Raw genomic sequence first — 19,489 nt, 5'->3', positions numbered from 1 at the left:
ATGAATCTTTATTAAGTGGGCTGACAGGGGACGGCCGGGGGGAAGCAGGTGTTGCGTTTTACAGATTTCCTGTAGAACCACTGGACAGAAAACAGCCCAAAAAACTCTGAGTCAAAATGAGATATCTGTCCAGGATTTGTTTTTTGTTTTTTTAAACTGGCATTTTATTCGCACTAAAACATTTAGAAGAGTAGGAGGTATTTTATGTGAGAATCTGAAATGATAACACTTCATCAGGCTTTTATTTTGACAGATATTGATTTAAGAATTGATTGTGATTATGTTCCGTAAATTTCACAGTCCTGCACGCTGATGTTTTGCATTACGGGGATAACATTTTTGTTATCAGATTTAGGGAAGGATGCAGGCAGGATTTGTGTTGGTGGGTGAAGTTAAGCTATACGAGCGAAGTTGCTGTCACCGCCTGGTCACATCTGTTCAGTCTGCATGGTGTTGTTTCTCAGATTTGAAATAGAGAGAAGCTACCCTGGTGTTTCTGTCAACACTGCCTGGTGTTTTAATCCACAAGAGGGTTTGCTTTAGGAGTGGTGCGTGAGTGCATGTATCCATGTGAGAGCGAACATGATTTGAACTGTTCTGTACATGTGCATGATCTTATTCATAAGTGGAGACACCATTTAATAAAATGGGACATAGATATTGCAACTAATACCTCTATCTGTCTCTCTCTCACTTCCAGATTAAGTGTGACCAGTACTGGCCCAGTCGTGGCACAGAAACCTATGGGATGACCCAAGTGACCCTGTTGGACACCATAGAATTGGCCACTTTCTGTGTCCGCACTTTCTCCTTGCACAAGGTAGGATGATTTCTCTCTCCCACACACATACAAACACACACATACAGAATGTACACAAATAAAATATAGCCATTATATTTCTTATGAGGTTGGATAACAATTAATAACAATGTCCTCATTCAATGTCTATCCAGTAAACAGAGGGATAGAACTTGTTAAAATATAGACACAGTGTTTACACAGGCATAAACCATGTGCTGTTTTTCCATTCAATATAAAGGTCTATACATATATAACCCTTCGTCCGCATTGTCCTACCAGTCCACCCCCTTTTACCTTGTTCAGCTCGCTCTCTCCTCAATAGATCATCTGTTTATGTGCATCTGCCAAATTGTAGCACTTAGGTAAAGTGAGCAGAAGAGAAACTCAATATACATAATTGGCAGACTGCTTTCATGCTTGCATGCGCACACGCACACACACACACACACACACAAATTTAGACAATGAAGCACACAGGCAGATAGAGAGTCTCCACGCAAATGAAAGAAATCTTAAGATGAAGCATTTGTACATGCAAGCTCACATGCACACTCATACACAAACACATAGTGCAGGTCGCACACAAACACCCCCAACAAAACCCAAATATATACCTTTACACATGTGCATCAATATGATGCCACACCTGCAGACATGAATAACACACATTAAAGTGCATTTAGATACAGACACTCACACATAGACACAGAAAGAAAAAGAAACACCAGCACATCAACATGCCCACTCACTCTCACTCACAGTGTCACACACCTCATGGTCATGTGAGAAGACATATAGCGGAGAACCTGCCATTGGAAGGATTAGACATTTTCAGAATTTTCCTCTTAGCCAAATAGCACTACACTTAAGTCACAGCTGACTTTTTAGCTAGAGTGTCAGTGGAAAAATGAGCACCAGTGATGGCAAAGATAGCAAGATATCAGCAGCCACGGTACTTTAAAGCTTGCTGGTTGACATTCAGGGCCATTTACATACTGCCACTCTCAGCCTCCATCAAACCTACCAATGTGATTCTTTTTCTGTCCATCCTTTCCTTCCAGCCATTGCTGTGATTTCTCACGGAGCTGTTTTCACTTTATATCTCGTTATGTTGTTGGATCTGTGTGAAGTATAAGATAGCAGAAGCTGGCAGAAGGCACACTATCATACACACACAGTGCCTCTACAAAGCAGCCACCGTGGTACCTATCCATATGTATGTGTGTCCTGCAGTGATGCAGAATTGTGTCTACTGATAAATCCTTAACAAAAAAAAATTTACATTTAAAGAAAACCAGCAGCCAACACTGATCACATCCATGCAGCTTGACTCAACTGCAGAAACAAGGAATGTCCAAAAAAAAGAAGGAAAATAAGATTTAGGTCAGTTTACTTTTAATTACCACACTCATTTATTCATTTATTCAGCAAGGAAAAAATTCTCTCTGTCAGAAGCAGAAGCATTGCATTGAAATGCAAACAGTAACTCCATTAGAGGATCTTCTGAGAGGAGAGGAGGATAGAAAGATGCAAGACAGATTTTTTTTCCCCTCTTCTTATCCTTTTCAAAAATCTTCCTCTGGATCTCAGCTCGTATCTTTGATGCGTCGAGAGTTGAGTTTGAGGCGGGAGCTGACAGACGGCTGTGTAATGTGGGTGTTTGCTGCATGTGTCTGCAGATGTTGTGTTGATGCAACGTGAGAGCACGTATATCTGTACTGTTCGGTATAGAAATGATCGTTATATTATGATGAGTCCATCTGATAAGCTCTATATGTGTGAATGTGTTTCCCAGAGGAAAATGACACCCTCTTAAGCGATACTGCACCAAACATCTATTTTAAGTCTGAATCACTCACCCCCTTTAAAGGTAGATATACAAAGGTGGTAGTTTTTGCTTTCATTCCTATAGGTTATGAACTTTTTCACAGTGGGAATATAATATCAGTATGAATGATCCAAACATGATATTTAATCAAAATATTGCTAAATGCACAATTTCTTTTAATCCTACCACACAACCCTGTCAAGCTTGATAGTTTGAATGTGAATCAGTTGCTCAAACCAACACAGTGGAGGGTAACTTGTGCAAACCAAGACACCTGCCTGTCTACACATGAGAATGGTGGGTTGATGGCAAGTGGTTATACTTATAACGCTGATTAAAACAATCATTATACAATAATCTATGAAATGCCTTGAACAGCGCACCATGTCTACACCGGCCATGTTGCCAAAGCAGCACACACTCCATTTTGGTTTATTTTTGTTATGACACAAGTCACTCCAAACACTCCACTACCGTGTCCAACCCACCTCTCTGTTCTTTCCAGAATGGCTCTAGTGAGAAGCGGGAGGTTCGTCAGTTCCAGTTCACAGCGTGGCCTGACCATGGCGTACCAGAGTACCCCACCCCCTTCCTGGCCTTCCTCCGTAGGGTGAAGACCTGCAACCCGCCTGACGCCGGACCCATCATCGCCCACTGCAGGTCAGTAGCAACGTTTTATTGTTAGGGTTGTTTAAAATAGTCTTTTCTGAGGTCCAAAGCGCTCTGTTTTTAAACTATTATGCAACTGGAATGTGGGGGACAGTTTTATGTGTCCTTGTGGTTAGCTTGATGCCACTCTGGTGCGACCATAGAGCAAAAATGTAGCCTAACCCTACACAGGGAAGAGGTGTGTGCCCAAGAGCAAACAGTATGGCAGAGCTCCTCTGTAACTGCTATTATTCATTACATAACACACATTATACAAACACATGCTCTCTTTCTTACCATCTTTTCTTTTCTCCATTGGTCACATCATCTTTCTTTTTAAGGCAACCCTCTGTGCTTTTATTCTCCCCACCTCTGTCTCTTTTTTTCCCTCTCTGTGAAAAGCCTCACAGTAATCCCTTCCCATCTTTCTTGCTTCTCCCTTTTTGCTCCTTAGCCCTTCCTCCTTTTACAAGTGATCTTTCTCAAATGGCTTATTCAAATTGAAACCTTCCTTTTTGTCAAGATAAGAAGACTTCAGTGAGTCCAAAGCACTAAACAATAAAACGGAAATTTGACAGCTTGCTTCACTCAGTCTCCATCACAGTCCTCTTGTTGTTCTATCTGTCATTTTTAGTTGTTTCTGTATTCCCTCTCTATCTGTTCTATATCTCTCTGTTCTCCTCTCCTACTGGAAATACAAAAGTGCCTCATATTTTGATATTTTAGGAGAATAACTATAAATACAGTTAAATTCCTAAAACACAAATGTGACAAGCACCAAGCCACCACAGGAGATAAGATCCTAGAAAGAAGAGCAAGGGAGTAATTAATTTCTATTAACCAACCTTTTTCTCCTCATTCCTTTCCCTCCTCCTACAGTGCGGGCGTCGGCCGGACAGGTTGCTTCATCGTCATCGATGCCATGCTTGAGCGTATCAAGCACGAGAAGACGGTCGACATTTACGGCCACGTGACGCTGATGCGCTCGCAGCGGAACTACATGGTGCAGACAGAAGACCAGTACAGCTTCATTCACGATGCACTGCTGGAGGCAGTGGCCTGCGGCAACACTGAAGTGGCTGCCCGGAGCCTCTATTCCTACATCCAGAAGCTGGCCCAGGTGGAGAGTGGCGAGCACGTCACTGGCATGGAGCTAGAGTTCAAGGTACAGGACATGGAGCAATTTCCCTAATAACATGGTGGCCATTTTTTAAGTACATTGCCACAAGTGAAATTGCAGGGTTTTATGCACTTTATGTGTTTCACTAATAAACCATGATTGTGTATGACAAAATGTTTCAGAATAACTGTAACTACTACTGAGGCCTGACATGTAAATTATAGGACAGACTGCCTGTAGTTTTCCTCAGGTGACCCCATTTAGGTGAGTTTTTACAAATACAGGCACCAAATATAATTACAAATCTCATCTCAAAAACTCACCTGGCAGATTGAGCTGACCTGAAGCCAAGACGGTTACAAACAACGTGCAAATGACATCAGAGACAGCAGACATGTTAGATCAGCGTCTGTATTAACTTACCACTCTTTGGACTTCATCATAACTAAATAACGAAGACATAAACACTAAGTTTTGTGAGTTCTGTCACCTTTTCTTAAGAAACTCTAAGCCTTTTAAATGAGGCTCGCTGCCAGCTTTATCTTCCCGGATGTTATTTTGGATGCAAGTCCAATTTCTTTGCCTTTCATATATTCTCTTAATCATTATTTGTGGTGTGCTTAATTCTTGGTTGCAATAACAGCTTTTTGTGATCATATCATTTCTGTGCATTTTGATATTTGAACAAAACATGTAGTGGTTCTTGACCAGCAACTGTGCCAACTTTCTGGCAAGAAACTGTGAAACTAAATGAGGAGACAGGGGAAGACATAAAATGGATGATTACGGTAGCTGATTGGGGAAACTGCGAGAACATTTCAGTCAAGTGAAGATGCAGTTTACAGCAAATCCTGGAGTTAGGAGTTAGACAAGAGGCAGCTTGTTGCTCACACAGACATAATGGAAATAGAATGAACAATGTGTATAACACAGTAAGCTTAAAGAGTCTGAGATGACGACACTTCTCTTGAAGATGTAATACCTGTCAGCCCCAGGTAAGTAGAATGTAGATTAAAGCAGGCTTATTTACATGGCAGCTTTTCAGTGTCAGTTTATACTGAACCTGCTGTCCCAGTAATAGGATCTCAGATGGACAGTCACTCTCCTTTACTTTCTTGAGCCGCACTTCAATATTTGAATCACTTGGATACACACTATTTGAATTATTATTGTATTTGTTGCAAAGCTAGAAAATGGAAATATTGAAGCCTTTCGCTGTTTGGCCACAATGTTCATTTTGGAGGATTTGGAATAATATGCTTAAGCAAAGACATTGTGTTTAATCTAGTAGGCACAAGACAAAGGATTTTAGCTGAAAGCAGCACAGAATTGAGTTTAGCTTTCCAGAAAGAGAGAGTGTCTGCTTTCCTGGAGAAATTCATGACGAAGCAGTAGGTGAGGATAGACAGCGAGGCACAGTGTTTACATAGATCTCCATTAAAGATCTTAACAATCATCAACTTATAAACTCACCTCAGCTTCAACGCTCCAGTCAGTAACTGCTGACCTTGAATTGCGCACACGCTCACTCTCAAATCATCCATCATCTTCCCATCGTCATTCACCAACGCGGCCCCCCTGCCAAGATACAATAATAGTGCTGGTGTGTTTCGACCTTTTTTTTAACTCACTGGCGCACAACGGTGATGGAATCTCCATCGCCATCTGTAACAGGGATAATGCTGAGCTGGCGTCAGGAGTCAAACGGGGATTAATAACGTCCACACTACAGTCAGGATAGAGAAGAGAGGTGTGTGTGAAGAGGGGTGGGGGAGCTAAGTAATTAATACTTGATGATGACAAATGGAGGTGGATGGCAGGGCAAGTGGAGGGAGGAACGTTTGGCTAATGAACAAAGGGACGACTGTATGCTAACTTGGCACTAAGGAAGTGATTCGACAGAATGCCGCACTTTCGGGGCGGATGGGAGGGTATTGTCATTCTCAGGTGGGAAACAGCGTCGTACAGAGTTAAGCTGGTGGGATTCACAGGAGTTCAGCAGGGGAAATGAAGCGAGAAGAGGGACTTGTCGTGAAGTTGTTAGACTAGTGCTTTCTGGCATGTGCATGAATAACAAGCATGTTCAGGGAAAGATTTATGCGCAGAAGACGTTTGTGCACATAACCCACTTAAAAGAGAAGTATTCAGCAACATACAGTACACAAATCACAACACGAACCAAAAAACAAAGAGCTACTGGGCTACTGGGATCCATTTGAAATTAAATAGCGAAGGAATGATTTGGAATTCAGCAGCAGCAGAGTTTTAATTGGGATTCAAATACAAACAAGGAGACAAAAATGGTCTTTGGTTTTAAATGAAAATGATGGTGACAGTTTACAAGAAATTCTCAATGCATTGTGTGGCATTGTAGCCACATCATAAGCATAATTAATACAGTTTACTGGGGTGACTGTTTTATTAAACATTTATTGTTTAATTGTTTATTAGGGTTTGGCTAGGGCAGGTTAGGATTAGGATAATCACAATTTTGTAAGCCCCATTTTCTGACATATAACATAATATGATTATCCCTGTTGTTGTGAAACATGCTTAAAGTACATCAGCTCTTACCTTCCAAGTGAAAAGATACACTGCACTATAAATGGCAAAGGAACTGGCAACCGTGACCAGAGGTACCCTAGGTGCTTCTCTGCCCTGTTGGCTGACAGGATGCCAGGTTTGGCTCCGCTCCCTGCACCCTCTGCGGCGTTTGGTGGTGTAGCCGAGGGCCTCTTTAGCGCTGCCAGGCCACCTCAAGCCATTCCAGGTGCCTTTTGTGAAACACAGATCAAAGGCAGGACAGTAGCAAGGGAGGAGGAGAAGGGCTGGACGAACTCCAAGTGGCCACTGACGCAGAGATACTGGTGGCTATAAGGGAATTAGAGAGAAAGATAGGACACTCTAATGGGAAAAAGAGAGAAATGGTACGTAAAGCCTTGTTCACACTGAGATTCAAAGAGAAACACTTTGTCATTCAACAACCATTGAGAGACAAGGAGTCCGGGAAATAAATCTGCATTCCCGCCTACTTTTTAGTGGGGTCAGTTGCAACTCATCTCTCTCTCCTCCCTTTTGCGATGCTGCTAGTGTCTTCAGTGTGCCAAGCTTTTCTCTGTTTGAAAGAGGCCCTAAAAATCTGATTAGGGTGTCTCACATTTGCAGGCAAACACTAACTAGCAAGCAAGAACACAACCACACACACACACACACAGATGCTTTGTTGAGACATTGAAGCCAAGAGGAAGCGATCACAAGACTTGCTGAACCACAAACTCCCACTGAGGTCCCTATCACAATGATGATGTAGCAGAAGAGCTTTTCATTTTGATCATTATGCAGTGTGTGTGTGTGCGTGTGTGTGTGTGTTTGTCTTTCTGAACCTTCTTGTTTGAGTCTATGTTTTATGCACACACACCACACTGCCATTATCAAAGGCACTGGTGACCCACTTTTAGACGAGTTTTCTGTTTCGTACAGACTTGATCCAGAGGCTTGTTAGTCTGGGTGTGTGGCATATTTTCCACCGTTGCATCTGACCCTGCAGGACCCCACAAGTTGCAAAAGGGGATAAAGTTTTTGAATTGCTCTCCAATAAATGTATTCTTGAAAAACAATGTCTCTTTGAAGCTGTGCCATCATCGGTAAAACAGATTAGATTGGGCTTGCTTTATTACTTTCTGTCATTGATATACTCCTTTCTTGATCTGTCTCGCACCTGTCCGCCCCTCCCTCCTTGTCTCTCCTCCTTTTATCATCCCTTCCTGCTCTTCCTTCCTCTCTCTTCTGTTTTCATGCTTCTTCTTTTCTTTTTGTAACTACCATGGCTTCCGCCAATTCATTCCCTCTTCCCCTCACCACTGTACTTTCTTTTCGTCTTCTTCTCATCTTCTTCCTCCTCCACACCTTTCATTCCACACTCGATGTGTAAAATGTTTTCCTTCTGTATATTTTAACTCACTCTCTTTCTGTGCATTTCTTCCCTCCATTCCTCCATCTTTCCTCTCCAGCGTTTGGCCAACTCCAAAGCCCACACGTCGCGCTTCATCAGTGCCAACCTTCCCTGCAACAAGTTCAAGAATCGGCTGGTCAACATCATGCCCTACGAGACCACACGTGTCTGCCTGCAGCCAATCAGAGGCCTGGAAGGATCTGACTACATCAATTCAAGCTTCATTGATGGATACAGGTAGGAAGAGGGGCGAGATGGTGGGAAACATGCCAGCAGGAGGCGTGCGTGCAGTGATGCCATAACTGTTTTTTTCTATTGCCCCGAAACATCTTTGTTTAGTTCTCTGAGAGGTTAAACTTCACTTTAAAATTTAAACAGCAAATTTATATACATTGCTTTTTTGTCTTTGCGATCCCCAAGGTACTCGTTAAAAGCAATCACTCCGTCATTTTACTCTAAAATGATACTGATTAATATTACCAGCCAAACGTAAATGGTTTTAATGTGGTTTTACTGTGTGCAGACAACAGAAGGCCTACATTGCAACGCAGGGCCCTCTGGCAGAGACTACAGAAGACTTCTGGAGAATGCTCTGGGAGAACAACTCTACTATTGTAGTCATGTTGACCAAACTGAGAGAGATGGGACGGGTAGGACATAAACACATTCGATTTATGTTATTTCTTAGCCTTTATTGATGGAAGGTTTCAAAGAGTCAAAGGAGAATAAAATGAAAAAATGAATTGTCTAAATATAAATTTGTCTCACCTTTTGCTCAAACAGGAAAAGTGTCACCAGTACTGGCCAGCAGAGCGCTCTGCCAGGTACCAGTACTTTGTGGTTGATCCCATGGCAGAGTACAACATGCCCCAGTACATCCTCCGAGAGTTCAAGGTCACAGATGCCAGGGTAAGACATGCTTGGGAGTTTTGGATGTGGATTGAGTATGTTACAAGGTGGGAACAAGCAACAAATTAAGACCAACATAATCATTAACAGTTTTTAACAAGTAGTAAATAGCAAGTACAGCATTTTGTTCAGAAAGTTTGGGAGAGCACATGGCAATGAGATGAAAACAATGTATTGCTGGGTAACTTCTGTTGTTTGGTGGTGTAGATATATCCAGTCAAGCACTTGACACCATGATTTCAACTTATAATATTTCCCATCACAACTAAAAGTAAGTTTGTATTAGATTGTTGTTAGCAATCTTAAACATCAGTAGTAAATATGAAGCTTTCAATACCAGTCTCTCAGATTCAAAGAGCAAGCGGCACTTAACGAATTCTCCATTTCATACTGACATTCAATAGCAATACAGGACCAGTATATTGTTTGTGAGTAATCATGCAATATTCAGAGACACCACTTTCTCAGTTGCCCTGAAAGACCAGAATGCAATGCAGTACCAAATTACACAGTAATTTCCCCAATTGCACTGGAGACCCACCCTGCACTGAAGTGTGGGAAATGTAGCAGATTAAGCAGGTTAAGGAAAGTAGGTCACATAAACACAGAAACATCACAAGTAAATCTTTTTCTTCCTCAAAAGTCCCAAAAATGGCTTTGATATTATAATTTCCCTCCATAGTTAGATGAGTTTCCACATGCAACAAGATTCAAATATTAATGAGAGTTCACAACCAAAGTGACTTTTCTTGCCCTGAACTGTTTATGACCTACTCTACACTACTATAGTTATCTTTTACCTCAGGATTTCTTTTTTTTGGTCCAATTAGGCCGGACAGTTTGAAGCAGCAGCAGAACCGTGGCGCAGAAATAAAACTGCTCCCTCTCTTTGCCAAACAGGCTGACATATCCAGTGATTTCCCAGGCGGTGTGGCAGCTAGTTAGCAGTCATCCTGTTGGTATTAAAGAAATGAATACATTATATCTCACCACATACATACACACATATACACACATACACTTAAACACAAGCAGACACACTATCCACAGTGTGGAAATCAGATATAAATGCTGTTTAAGCTGGTATGCCATCGCCACACACACACACACACACACACACACTTTTTTCTTTATACCTAACCCTGTGCAGTGTGCAAAATGCCCCTCTTAACAGGCCCAAACACACACACACACACACACACACAAATGTGTACACAGGCTCACTTTCTGCCACATACTTATCTCCATGCTGATTTGCTATTCTCAGCACAAATGTACACACCCATGCATACACACACACACACACACACACCTTTGTTATTATTTTTTGTATTTTTTATTTTTGAACGCACAAGGCAACACACAAGATTTTACAGAATGTATATTTTAACCTTCCGTGAACGCTAAGCAGAGTTACGGAAACAAAACGCAGAGAGAGAGAAGATGCAAGTACAGATTCAGTATAAGGAGTTGTTAAGAAGTTGTTAATAAGTATTGCATGTGCAGCTGTGTGTGTAGATTTGTAGTTTTTAACCCCATGTTACTGATAGTGTATGCATGAGAGAGTGTATGTAAACTGGGTTTAACCCCACATTCCATAGATTATGTAGATGTACATGTTTATATGTTTGTATACGTGTAACTAAGAGAGTGTGTGTGTGTGTGTGTGTGTGTGTGTGTGTGTGTGTGTGTGTGTGTGTGTGTGTTCGCGTGCACGTCGCATGCCTCTGCACAGTAATAGCATAGACTCAACGCCTCAACACTCACATCTAGCGAGCCAGTCACGTATTTAATCACACAATTTGACACGCCACGTGGGCCCTCAGGTTGTGTGTTAAATTTTCCTCCCTTTTTTTTTCCTCTCCTCTCTTTCTTCGGCGTGCTTGGTTTATTGTGTTGTTGTCTTTGCCCCTCTTTCACTTTTAATCCTCCTGCTGAGGCAAAATGTTTTCGAGATGAAAAACAAAGGCAACGAAAGAAAGAAAACATGCAATGCGTCATAAAACAGGGAAAGGGACATGAGACGTCGTACAAAGAGAGTCGGTACACGGAGCTTAACTTATTAGAATCCAAATCACTGTATTTGTCAAGTATAATAAATATCTGAGAATACATCTTGGCGGCATCGGTGCAGAAAGATAGCAACAGCTAAGATAGCAACACAGTGCACACTGGCACACAGGACAACAGGACTTCACATTCAGAGCAGATTATGTATATCCTTTTATATAGAATAGCTTCATATGTTGTACATTCAGCCTTCAGTCATTATCTTCATTTAGCATACTAGCTGTAGAGGGGGATGGTTAGCTCATGGCAAAAATCAGAATGAATAAAAATGTAGCGCAGCAACACCCATGTTGATTATAGAGCCTAAGGTACTTGTTTCCATCAACATATTTTCACATTTTACTATTAACTCAATATGATGTCAGTTTTGACACAGAGCAACAGATGAAAAAAGCTCTTAGGGAAATCCATTGTTAGTTTTACAAGGTCATTTAGTCATTGTTGTAACCTTTTCTACTGTCACTGCCAAATGAAATGACAAAATCCATTTTTTTGTAGTGTTTTCTGCTTACACCATCCTGACATGATGCTATTTTTATCCCATCCATTGTGTAAGTGCTTGCTGGGCTGGATGATACCTTGAAACCAGAGAAAATGAACTATTAGCTATTATTATCCCGTAGCCTGTGTGGGCAGTTAGTAATCCTCAGTTGAGTGATTAATTCTTTTAGAATAGAAGAGAACCTCAATTTGCTTGATGGTTACTTGACAAAGCATCTCCTTCAGAAGATAAAAGTAACTGCTATAATCCACATTTTTAGCAGTATGCTTTGATCAGAGGCATGTAATCTCACCATAAGTGTATGCAGTCCTTTGTTACGTGTTTTTTTGACCTGTCTAGCATTAGAGTCAATGTGGACAGCTGCTTGTAGTAGCCCGTTACACACAGCATACCTTCTGGCTATCTCAAGGTTGTAGCCAATTACATACACATTGATTGTTACCTTTCTGTCTATTTACCAATTCACCAGCTCTTTGCATAAATGTGATTTCTTTATCATTATCAAGCTACTCAAACAAGTAGCAGATCATTTGCTATCGGGGCAACATAATTCATTTTACCTGTTTCACAATTGTTATCAGGTGAATATATTACATTGATTCTGTTACACAATTTATACAAAATTACTCTAAACCTAATTTAATAGTCTATAATTATGCACCATCTAATAGCAGGATTTTAAAAAAGGACAAATAGATCCCGGTTTACTCGCCAAACGTAGTATTGATCAAATTATGCCTTTGCGGTGTGAACAAATGGGAAGAGAATGTGTGAGAAATTACTGTTGCACAGAGAAGTGAGACACAACTGGAGAAAAAACACCCAGTTATCTTAACTGCTGGTGGCATCAAGCAGACAGCTCGTCTCAAAATGCAAAAATACCTCTGTCAAATGTATTCTCTCAAAGACAACTTGAAAATAACCTTCTTATCAAGGACACAAGTGTTGACTGTGCATTATCAGACTTGATGATCAGCTCTCTCAAAATAAAGCAGATCACCTGTCCTAGTGTGCTGATTGTAGAAAATGTATTTAAATGTTTTTGTTTGGAAGCACCACTAAAACAAGGATCAATCTAAGATTAAATTGTTAATATTGACATTTTGTCTTGCAGGCTTGTCAGTGTGTCGGGTTTTTGTTTTCAATTTTCATCGTCCAATCCCACCTTCTGCTCCGTTAGTCCTCCGTTCTTGCGTCTTACCTCCATCGCTCCGCTCATCCATCAGGTCACTCTATCGATCGCATCGCAGGATTATCCTATTCAACATGGTGTCTGGGAGAAGACGCTTGTCATGGCTGATACACTATTGATTAGCTTTAACTAGCACCTACTCGTGCCTCACATACACACACACACACACACACACACACACACACACACAAAACACAAGGGGAGAAAATGGAGACAACTGGGTTGGAGGTAGAGGAGCGGGGTGGGACAGGAGAAGACACACTCCCTCTGTGGTGAGATGTGTGTGTCATTGTACATTTATTCATCTGTGCTATATTACTGTTGTGGAGTAAAAAGCAACAAATACTATTTCATTTTAAAGGGACAATTAGTAAGATGTTACTGCCTTATAGACCGTGTCGCTTCATTTGCATTATGTTCTTAGAAGGATTCAGAGTATTGGTTGGTTGGGTGGGATTTGAGCCCCAATCTCTGACAGTAATGATGCCTTACTCTGTGCATCAAGGTTCCCAATAAAAAAAATAGCAAAGATTTGTGCGTGTTTTGTGCTTCTTTTCCTCCTTCTCGCCTCTCTTCTCTATGCCTCTACATGATCTACTATCTCCATCTTCTATCCTCACTTTCTTTTCTCTGTATTTGCAGGATGGCCAGTCCAGGACAGTAAGGCAGTTCCAGTTTACTGATTGGCCGGAGCAGGGCGTGCCCAAATCTGGGGAGGGATTCATTGATTTCATTGGCCAGGTGCATAAAACCAAGGAGCAGTTTGGACAGGATGGACCAATCTCTGTCCACTGCAGGTAAAGGGTCTCACTGTCATGTTGCACCATATTTTCTCTACCGCACAGCATTAAATATCCAAAATGCATACACTTTTCTTTAAAAATTATATATTATAATAAAGGTTTAATTGAAAAGAGGGACGTGATAAGCCGTGTTTCCAGGTACTGCAAGATTTCTGTCTCAAACTGCAGTCCAAAGACACGCTTTCCTTCTTGAAAGAGGTATAAGGCTTTAAGTATCAAGACAAGATTAAATCACTCCTTAAGGTGGTTATTGTTTTGCTGCGCAGCACCTCCTGCTGTGCAGCTCTAACAGCATCATCAGATACGATCCCTCCTCTCCTTTTTGCCACCGCAGTACACTACCTCTGCACATCCACAGCCCATCTCCTCCATAATTGATAAGGCTGAGATGCGGCTTGGCATTTGCAAAGAGGAGGCACATGAAATGATACAGCCATTCTTTTTGGTTTTTATGATAGCTCCGTGATGCATTTTTCATCACCTCAGGTGTAGCTTCCAAGGTAACCTTCATCATTAACTTGACATGCTGGATATTTGGTAGTGGTCACCACCCAGACCTGCAATTCTTCTTATTCACTGATAGACCTTGAGTGGGATCCATCTGAATGAGTTGTTACCTTTTGTTGCTGGACAATGGATATCTTTGAAAGGCCTGTTTTTGTATTCTCTGAAGACTAGTAAAGAAAAAAAGAAATGTCTAGACGTTCCTTTAAGAAAGACATTTACCTGTATGTGATCCATTATACATGTTTTTCATGGTTTAAGCTTTAAGGATACTACTGTTCCTTTGAATGTTAACAAACAAAGGTGTTAACACACTGAATCATTTCCTTGCTGTCTCATAAACATGGTTTACTTTTGGAACAGAGTAGGTGTCACTTTTTCTCCACATTTCTATCGCACAGGCGCCATGACATCACCGAACATAACATCACCTCCCCTGTGTTAAAAAGCATGATGTCACCAGCCATCGAATGGCCCCCAGGGGGTTGTAAGATGTGTCGGGGAAGCTCCAGTAAGACTGAGTTATTCCTCCATTCTATGAGGCCTTTATTGGAGGTGGAGAGAGCTGTCTTAAAGCAAAAGGAAGGAATTGTGGGACTGGAGTAATGGATGAAAAGGCACACAGCCTAATAAACTGGAGTCGTATGGCCATGTTGTATTCAGCTGCCAAATGCATAGTTAAGGCATCCTTGACATGTCTCAGTGAACTTGATTTTTGTAGCATCATAAAAGGATTAACAAAGAACTGTGCAGTAAATCATTCAAAGTTTGTGCCGTTAATCAGGTACTTGAGTTACCTGCAGTCCTTTTTAAATAGTTTGTGTTCATTTTGTACTTTTTATCAAGTCATTTTTCAAGAGTAGGTGTCACTTTGTCTAAAGGCAGATCATTTTGGAAAGAAATTTCTCTTGAGTAGTGTTGTTAAAAAAAAAAAAAAAAAAGTTAAGCTTTGGTTGGTTTCTTTCTCTGTCACTACCACAGCCACCTCCTGCTCCTCATCATCATCATCCTCCTCCTCTTCCTCCCTCCCTTCTCCTTCAGGCTTTTCATCTCCGAGTGGAGAGCTTATGCCTTCCTTTTCTCTTACTCTTTCGTCTTCTGTCACTGGCCTTCCCCGTCTCTCATCCTTCTGTCTATTTCTTAATCCTCTCTCTCTCTCTCTCTCTCTTTTTTCCTCTCCATCCATCCATTCTCCCGGCTCTCCTTTCTTCCACTCCCACCCTCTTTCTTCTTCCTCCTCCTCTCCCCTCCTCAGCCACTATCTAATAGACCCACGTGCTTTTTGTCATTAATTGCCTGATTACTTCCTGTGAATGGGGACACCAAATCCTCTCAGTCTGCTGCGGCTCGGCAAGCCTTCAGATTTGAAGAGTCGATCTTCCTGGAGAGAGGAGAGAGAGAGAGAGAGAGAGAGAGAGAGAGAGAGAGGAGCTCTGAGTGAGTTTAAGAGTCCATGTGACAAGCTGTGACCGACTCCCAGGAAGAGGCTTTGGGTGGGCTGAGAGATACTTCAGCGTGGGGGTTGGTAGTGGGTGGTCGCATGTTCTGCATGATTAGGCTCAATAACTACTGCGTTCGATATCGTTTAATTTATTGTCAAATGATACAAGCCACCTTTTGTCCTAAGTCTTGCTTTGTCCCCCAGCATACACACACACACCAACAAAAAGGGTCTGCTAGCAGCCGTTGCTTTCACTCTTCACTCAACAAAATAGCATCAGAGGCTGGAAGAAGCCCAAATAAATCTGTTGTCATATCAATTATTGTTCCATTGGTGAAGTGGAAGTCATTTCACAGCAAAGCAGCTTAGAGAGGCAGCTCTCAAGTATTTCAGGATCGGAGTTAAGACTCAGACTGTATTTCTGGAGAGCAGCAGCAGGCTGACTTTTTCGACACATGGGAGGGGCTTAATGAGACTAAATGTTTTGGTTGTTTGTGTGCGTGATTTGTGTGTGTGTCCTTGAGGGCTCATTTTGTGTTTAACGAGATTGTGGAAGCACGCCATCGTCACTGTTGCATTACCCAGCCAGGTGATTTCTTGCTATCACAGTTTTCGAACGGGTTAGTTAGAGTCTTTCAGGCAGTCAGATCTACAGACAGGCAAAGTTGCCCAGTGTGGCATTACAACAAATATCCCATTGTAGACGTAGCATGCATTTTAGAGGAAATTTCGCATTGACTTATTAAGGTGACTGTTATTTTGCAGCTAATGCAGAGATGTAGATGTCGAGTCATAAAGTAACAAAGTGGTTAGGAACGAGGGACCTCAGGCAGTTCAAGACACAACAGCACAAATAAACATTCACCATTCAGTCACTGTGTGTATGCAAGACACAAGTGCAATGCAAGACCTTATTAATTCACTTTGTCGTTATTTGTGTCTAGTGCTGGCGTGGGCAGGACCGGAGTCTTCATCACCCTCAGCATCGTCCTGGAGCGAATGCGCTATGAAGGTGTGGTTGATATCTTCCAGACAGTGAAGATGCTCCGGACACAGAGGCCAGCCATGGTTCAGACTGAGGTCAGAGGTCACAGGACACACGCAAAAACATAAATTGCTTCTAGTTTTGGGGAAAAATTAATTTAAGTTTAATGTAATTTAGAGGTCAAATGCCATAAATATGGTAAAAGACCGGCAACAAGTTAATTCAATCCATTTTCCAAATCTCTGTGTGTAATGTGTGTTTGAAATATAGTTATCTGATATATGATATGTACTAGTAAGTACTGTAATTTGTTATAATTAGAAGTTGCCAGAAATTGGTAATCTCTCATTATCATTGCAAACTCTTTAAACTGCTGGTGAGATTAATTTCTGATGTATTTTTTCGTGTATGTGTGTGTTTCTTCCTGACAGGACGAGTACCAATTCTGCTACCACGCAGCTCTGGAGTATTTAGGAAGCTTTGATCACTATGCAACGTAAAAAGCCATCTCTTCCCCCCAGAATCCTGCCGCCCCCCTCAACAGTCTCCTGAGCCATAGAAACTTTGAAATTTTAAACGACAGCAGACGACGACAACACCATCCCTAATTCAGACACGCCAAACAGGATCCTATTGTAGATTTTTAGAAGACGACGCCCAACCAACCAGTTTAGAATAATTCCAATTCGACTAAGAAAAGAAAAGAAAAGAAAATCCTCATCAGGAGAGGAACCAGACGCTGTGGCTCAAGCTGTGGGGCGGGAATCGATCAAAGTGTCAGACTGCTTACCTTACCTCAAGTGTTTCAATGTGGAGGACATTGTAAACATTCGTGGACATTTCTCTTCTCAAAAATATCTTCGTGATACAACGGTGACAGGCAACAGATAATGAAGGAGAAGGCAACAGCAAAAATCAATGAGAGGCAGATGGATGTAGCCAAGACGGGGTGACTTTTTTTTGATATGCCTGGGTGTAAAAGGGGGTTCGAGTATTTCTATCAGCACATTTTGTGAATGATATCCAGAGAAATGACCAAATTGTGGTTGCCTGTGTGAATACAAATGGTTTTCCCCAAACTCTGGTCAGACAAAAAAGAAATCTAAACAGTGGAAACGTAAAAAGCACGAGAACAACACCATCTGGCATCAAATAGACCTTGAGCTTTTTTACACTGTCCCACAAATGATATGCATAATAAACACTCAACTATTAAAGTATACATCACATAACTTCCTGTTCTCAAGCGCTAAGAGCTTAGAGAAGGTACTGTCAGCAGTTGTCTGGAAGAAAGCAGCAAACATATATCTTAAGATCAGTTAGTTTCATGAATTATGAATCAGTATCCCAAACCAGGTAACCACAGTGATGTTAAAACGTACCACGGTGTATTTAAGAAGTGCCCCAGGAGGCTCGTGTCTCAGTCACCAGAGAAGTCGGGGGAAACGTCAGCTGTTGCAAGAAGATGCGGCTGGGTCGTCTTGCGGATGGTCAAGGTGGGAGGAATGGCAACCGTGTCCCATGATTTTTTTTTACAATCACTCCTCTCTTTGGAACCATTGCATCATGGGGCTTCGGTGTTAACATCCACCATTTGGAACAAGAGAAAAATCTGGTGGACGAGAAGCTGTGGAACAAACCGAACAACCAAACAAGGATTGCCGTAAAGTCTGGGCTTTCTTTGTGTACAGTGACCAACGCTCATCATCATTGTTCGAACTTGTTTGTCTTATGAGGAATTAACTTTTTTTCCTTTTTTTCTTTTTATTTTCTGTCAAAACCAAACATGCTGCTTATCTCGTGTATGCTGTACATGTGACTCTTGAGAGAGAGGAAACTGATGAGCAAAAGATGCCAGCTCTGCTAACCGCTCACGCCCATGCGGGCATGACTGAAAGCGCATCCACATGATCGACCACCGTTCTTTTCCAACCTCTCCTTTTTTTCCCTGCCTCCTGTATAATCATCTATTTCATTGTACAAGACACTCAAGAGTGGCAGAGGCCTGTTGCAATTACAAAGATGTACGTTCGTGTGGTTGAAAAATTGGCCTTTAGTTCCACTGTATGTGTGTTTGGTAACAGGTGGATAAACAAAGTAGTTGCTTTGGTTTTTGTCCTCCGTTTTATAGATGATGTCTCTGTGGGTGCCACAGCCAGACCAGGCAGCCATGTTGGATCTCAACGCCATGATGTGATAATGAAATTCTTCGGTACAAGTTACTTGCACATCCCTAAGAAAAAAAGAAAAAAAACTTGAAACAAATACTCCAAAAACAACTGCAGGTTGGACGCACTAATGTATAGGTGTCTGATTTAAAAAAAAAAAAAAAAATCCAGCTTTTGAAATCACCAGGTTTTCATTTTGAGATGAGTGTACGGATTCTGTGAAGGTTTCTGATGGGTGTGCACAAAAACCAGAGCGATGGACAGAACTGTGTGTAATCTTTTCTTATTTCCAAAAAAGCCTTATTGTTATTGTAACATTATGAAAAACATTAATGTTGTATTATGACGACTTATTTTACATTACATAGTTGACTTTTTATTTTCTTTTTGGTTTAGTTTTTTAACAGAGATGTTGTATCACATTTTTTTAAAATTAGCAGGAAAAGAGAAATGCTTATTTGTTCATATTACGTTTAAAGACATTCTATTTTTTCACTGTAGAAATGTTAAGTATAACATGTCTGTGTGTACGTGTGCATATATGTATTTATGTATATATATACTG

The 19,489-nt window shown here is 41.3% G+C and overlaps 1 protein-coding gene across 1 annotated transcript in view; it reads left to right on the top strand.

Annotated features, from left to right (window-relative positions):
- ptprsa (protein tyrosine phosphatase receptor type Sa) overlaps positions 1-17,536 on the top strand; it is a 127,451-nt gene extending 109,915 nt beyond the window's left edge. Inside the window, exons 30-38 of the mRNA XM_070908940.1 lie at positions 701-820; positions 3,136-3,290; positions 4,158-4,443; positions 8,409-8,587; positions 8,874-9,000; positions 9,134-9,259; positions 13,666-13,820; positions 16,716-16,851; positions 17,188-17,536. Coding sequence (XP_070765041.1) covers positions 701-820; positions 3,136-3,290; positions 4,158-4,443; positions 8,409-8,587; positions 8,874-9,000; positions 9,134-9,259; positions 13,666-13,820; positions 16,716-16,851; positions 17,188-17,256 — 1,353 coding nt within the window. The 3' untranslated portion in view covers positions 17,257-17,536. The remainder of the gene's footprint in view (positions 1-700; positions 821-3,135; positions 3,291-4,157; positions 4,444-8,408; positions 8,588-8,873; positions 9,001-9,133; positions 9,260-13,665; positions 13,821-16,715; positions 16,852-17,187) is intronic.
- Positions 17,537-19,489: the final 1,953 nt, after the last annotated feature.

This window comes from Enoplosus armatus, chromosome 7 (assembly GCF_043641665.1).
Source record: "Enoplosus armatus isolate fEnoArm2 chromosome 7, fEnoArm2.hap1, whole genome shotgun sequence".
NCBI lineage: Eukaryota > Metazoa > Chordata > Actinopteri > Centrarchiformes > Enoplosidae > Enoplosus > Enoplosus armatus.
This window is presented reverse-complemented; position numbering and strand designations above follow the sequence as displayed.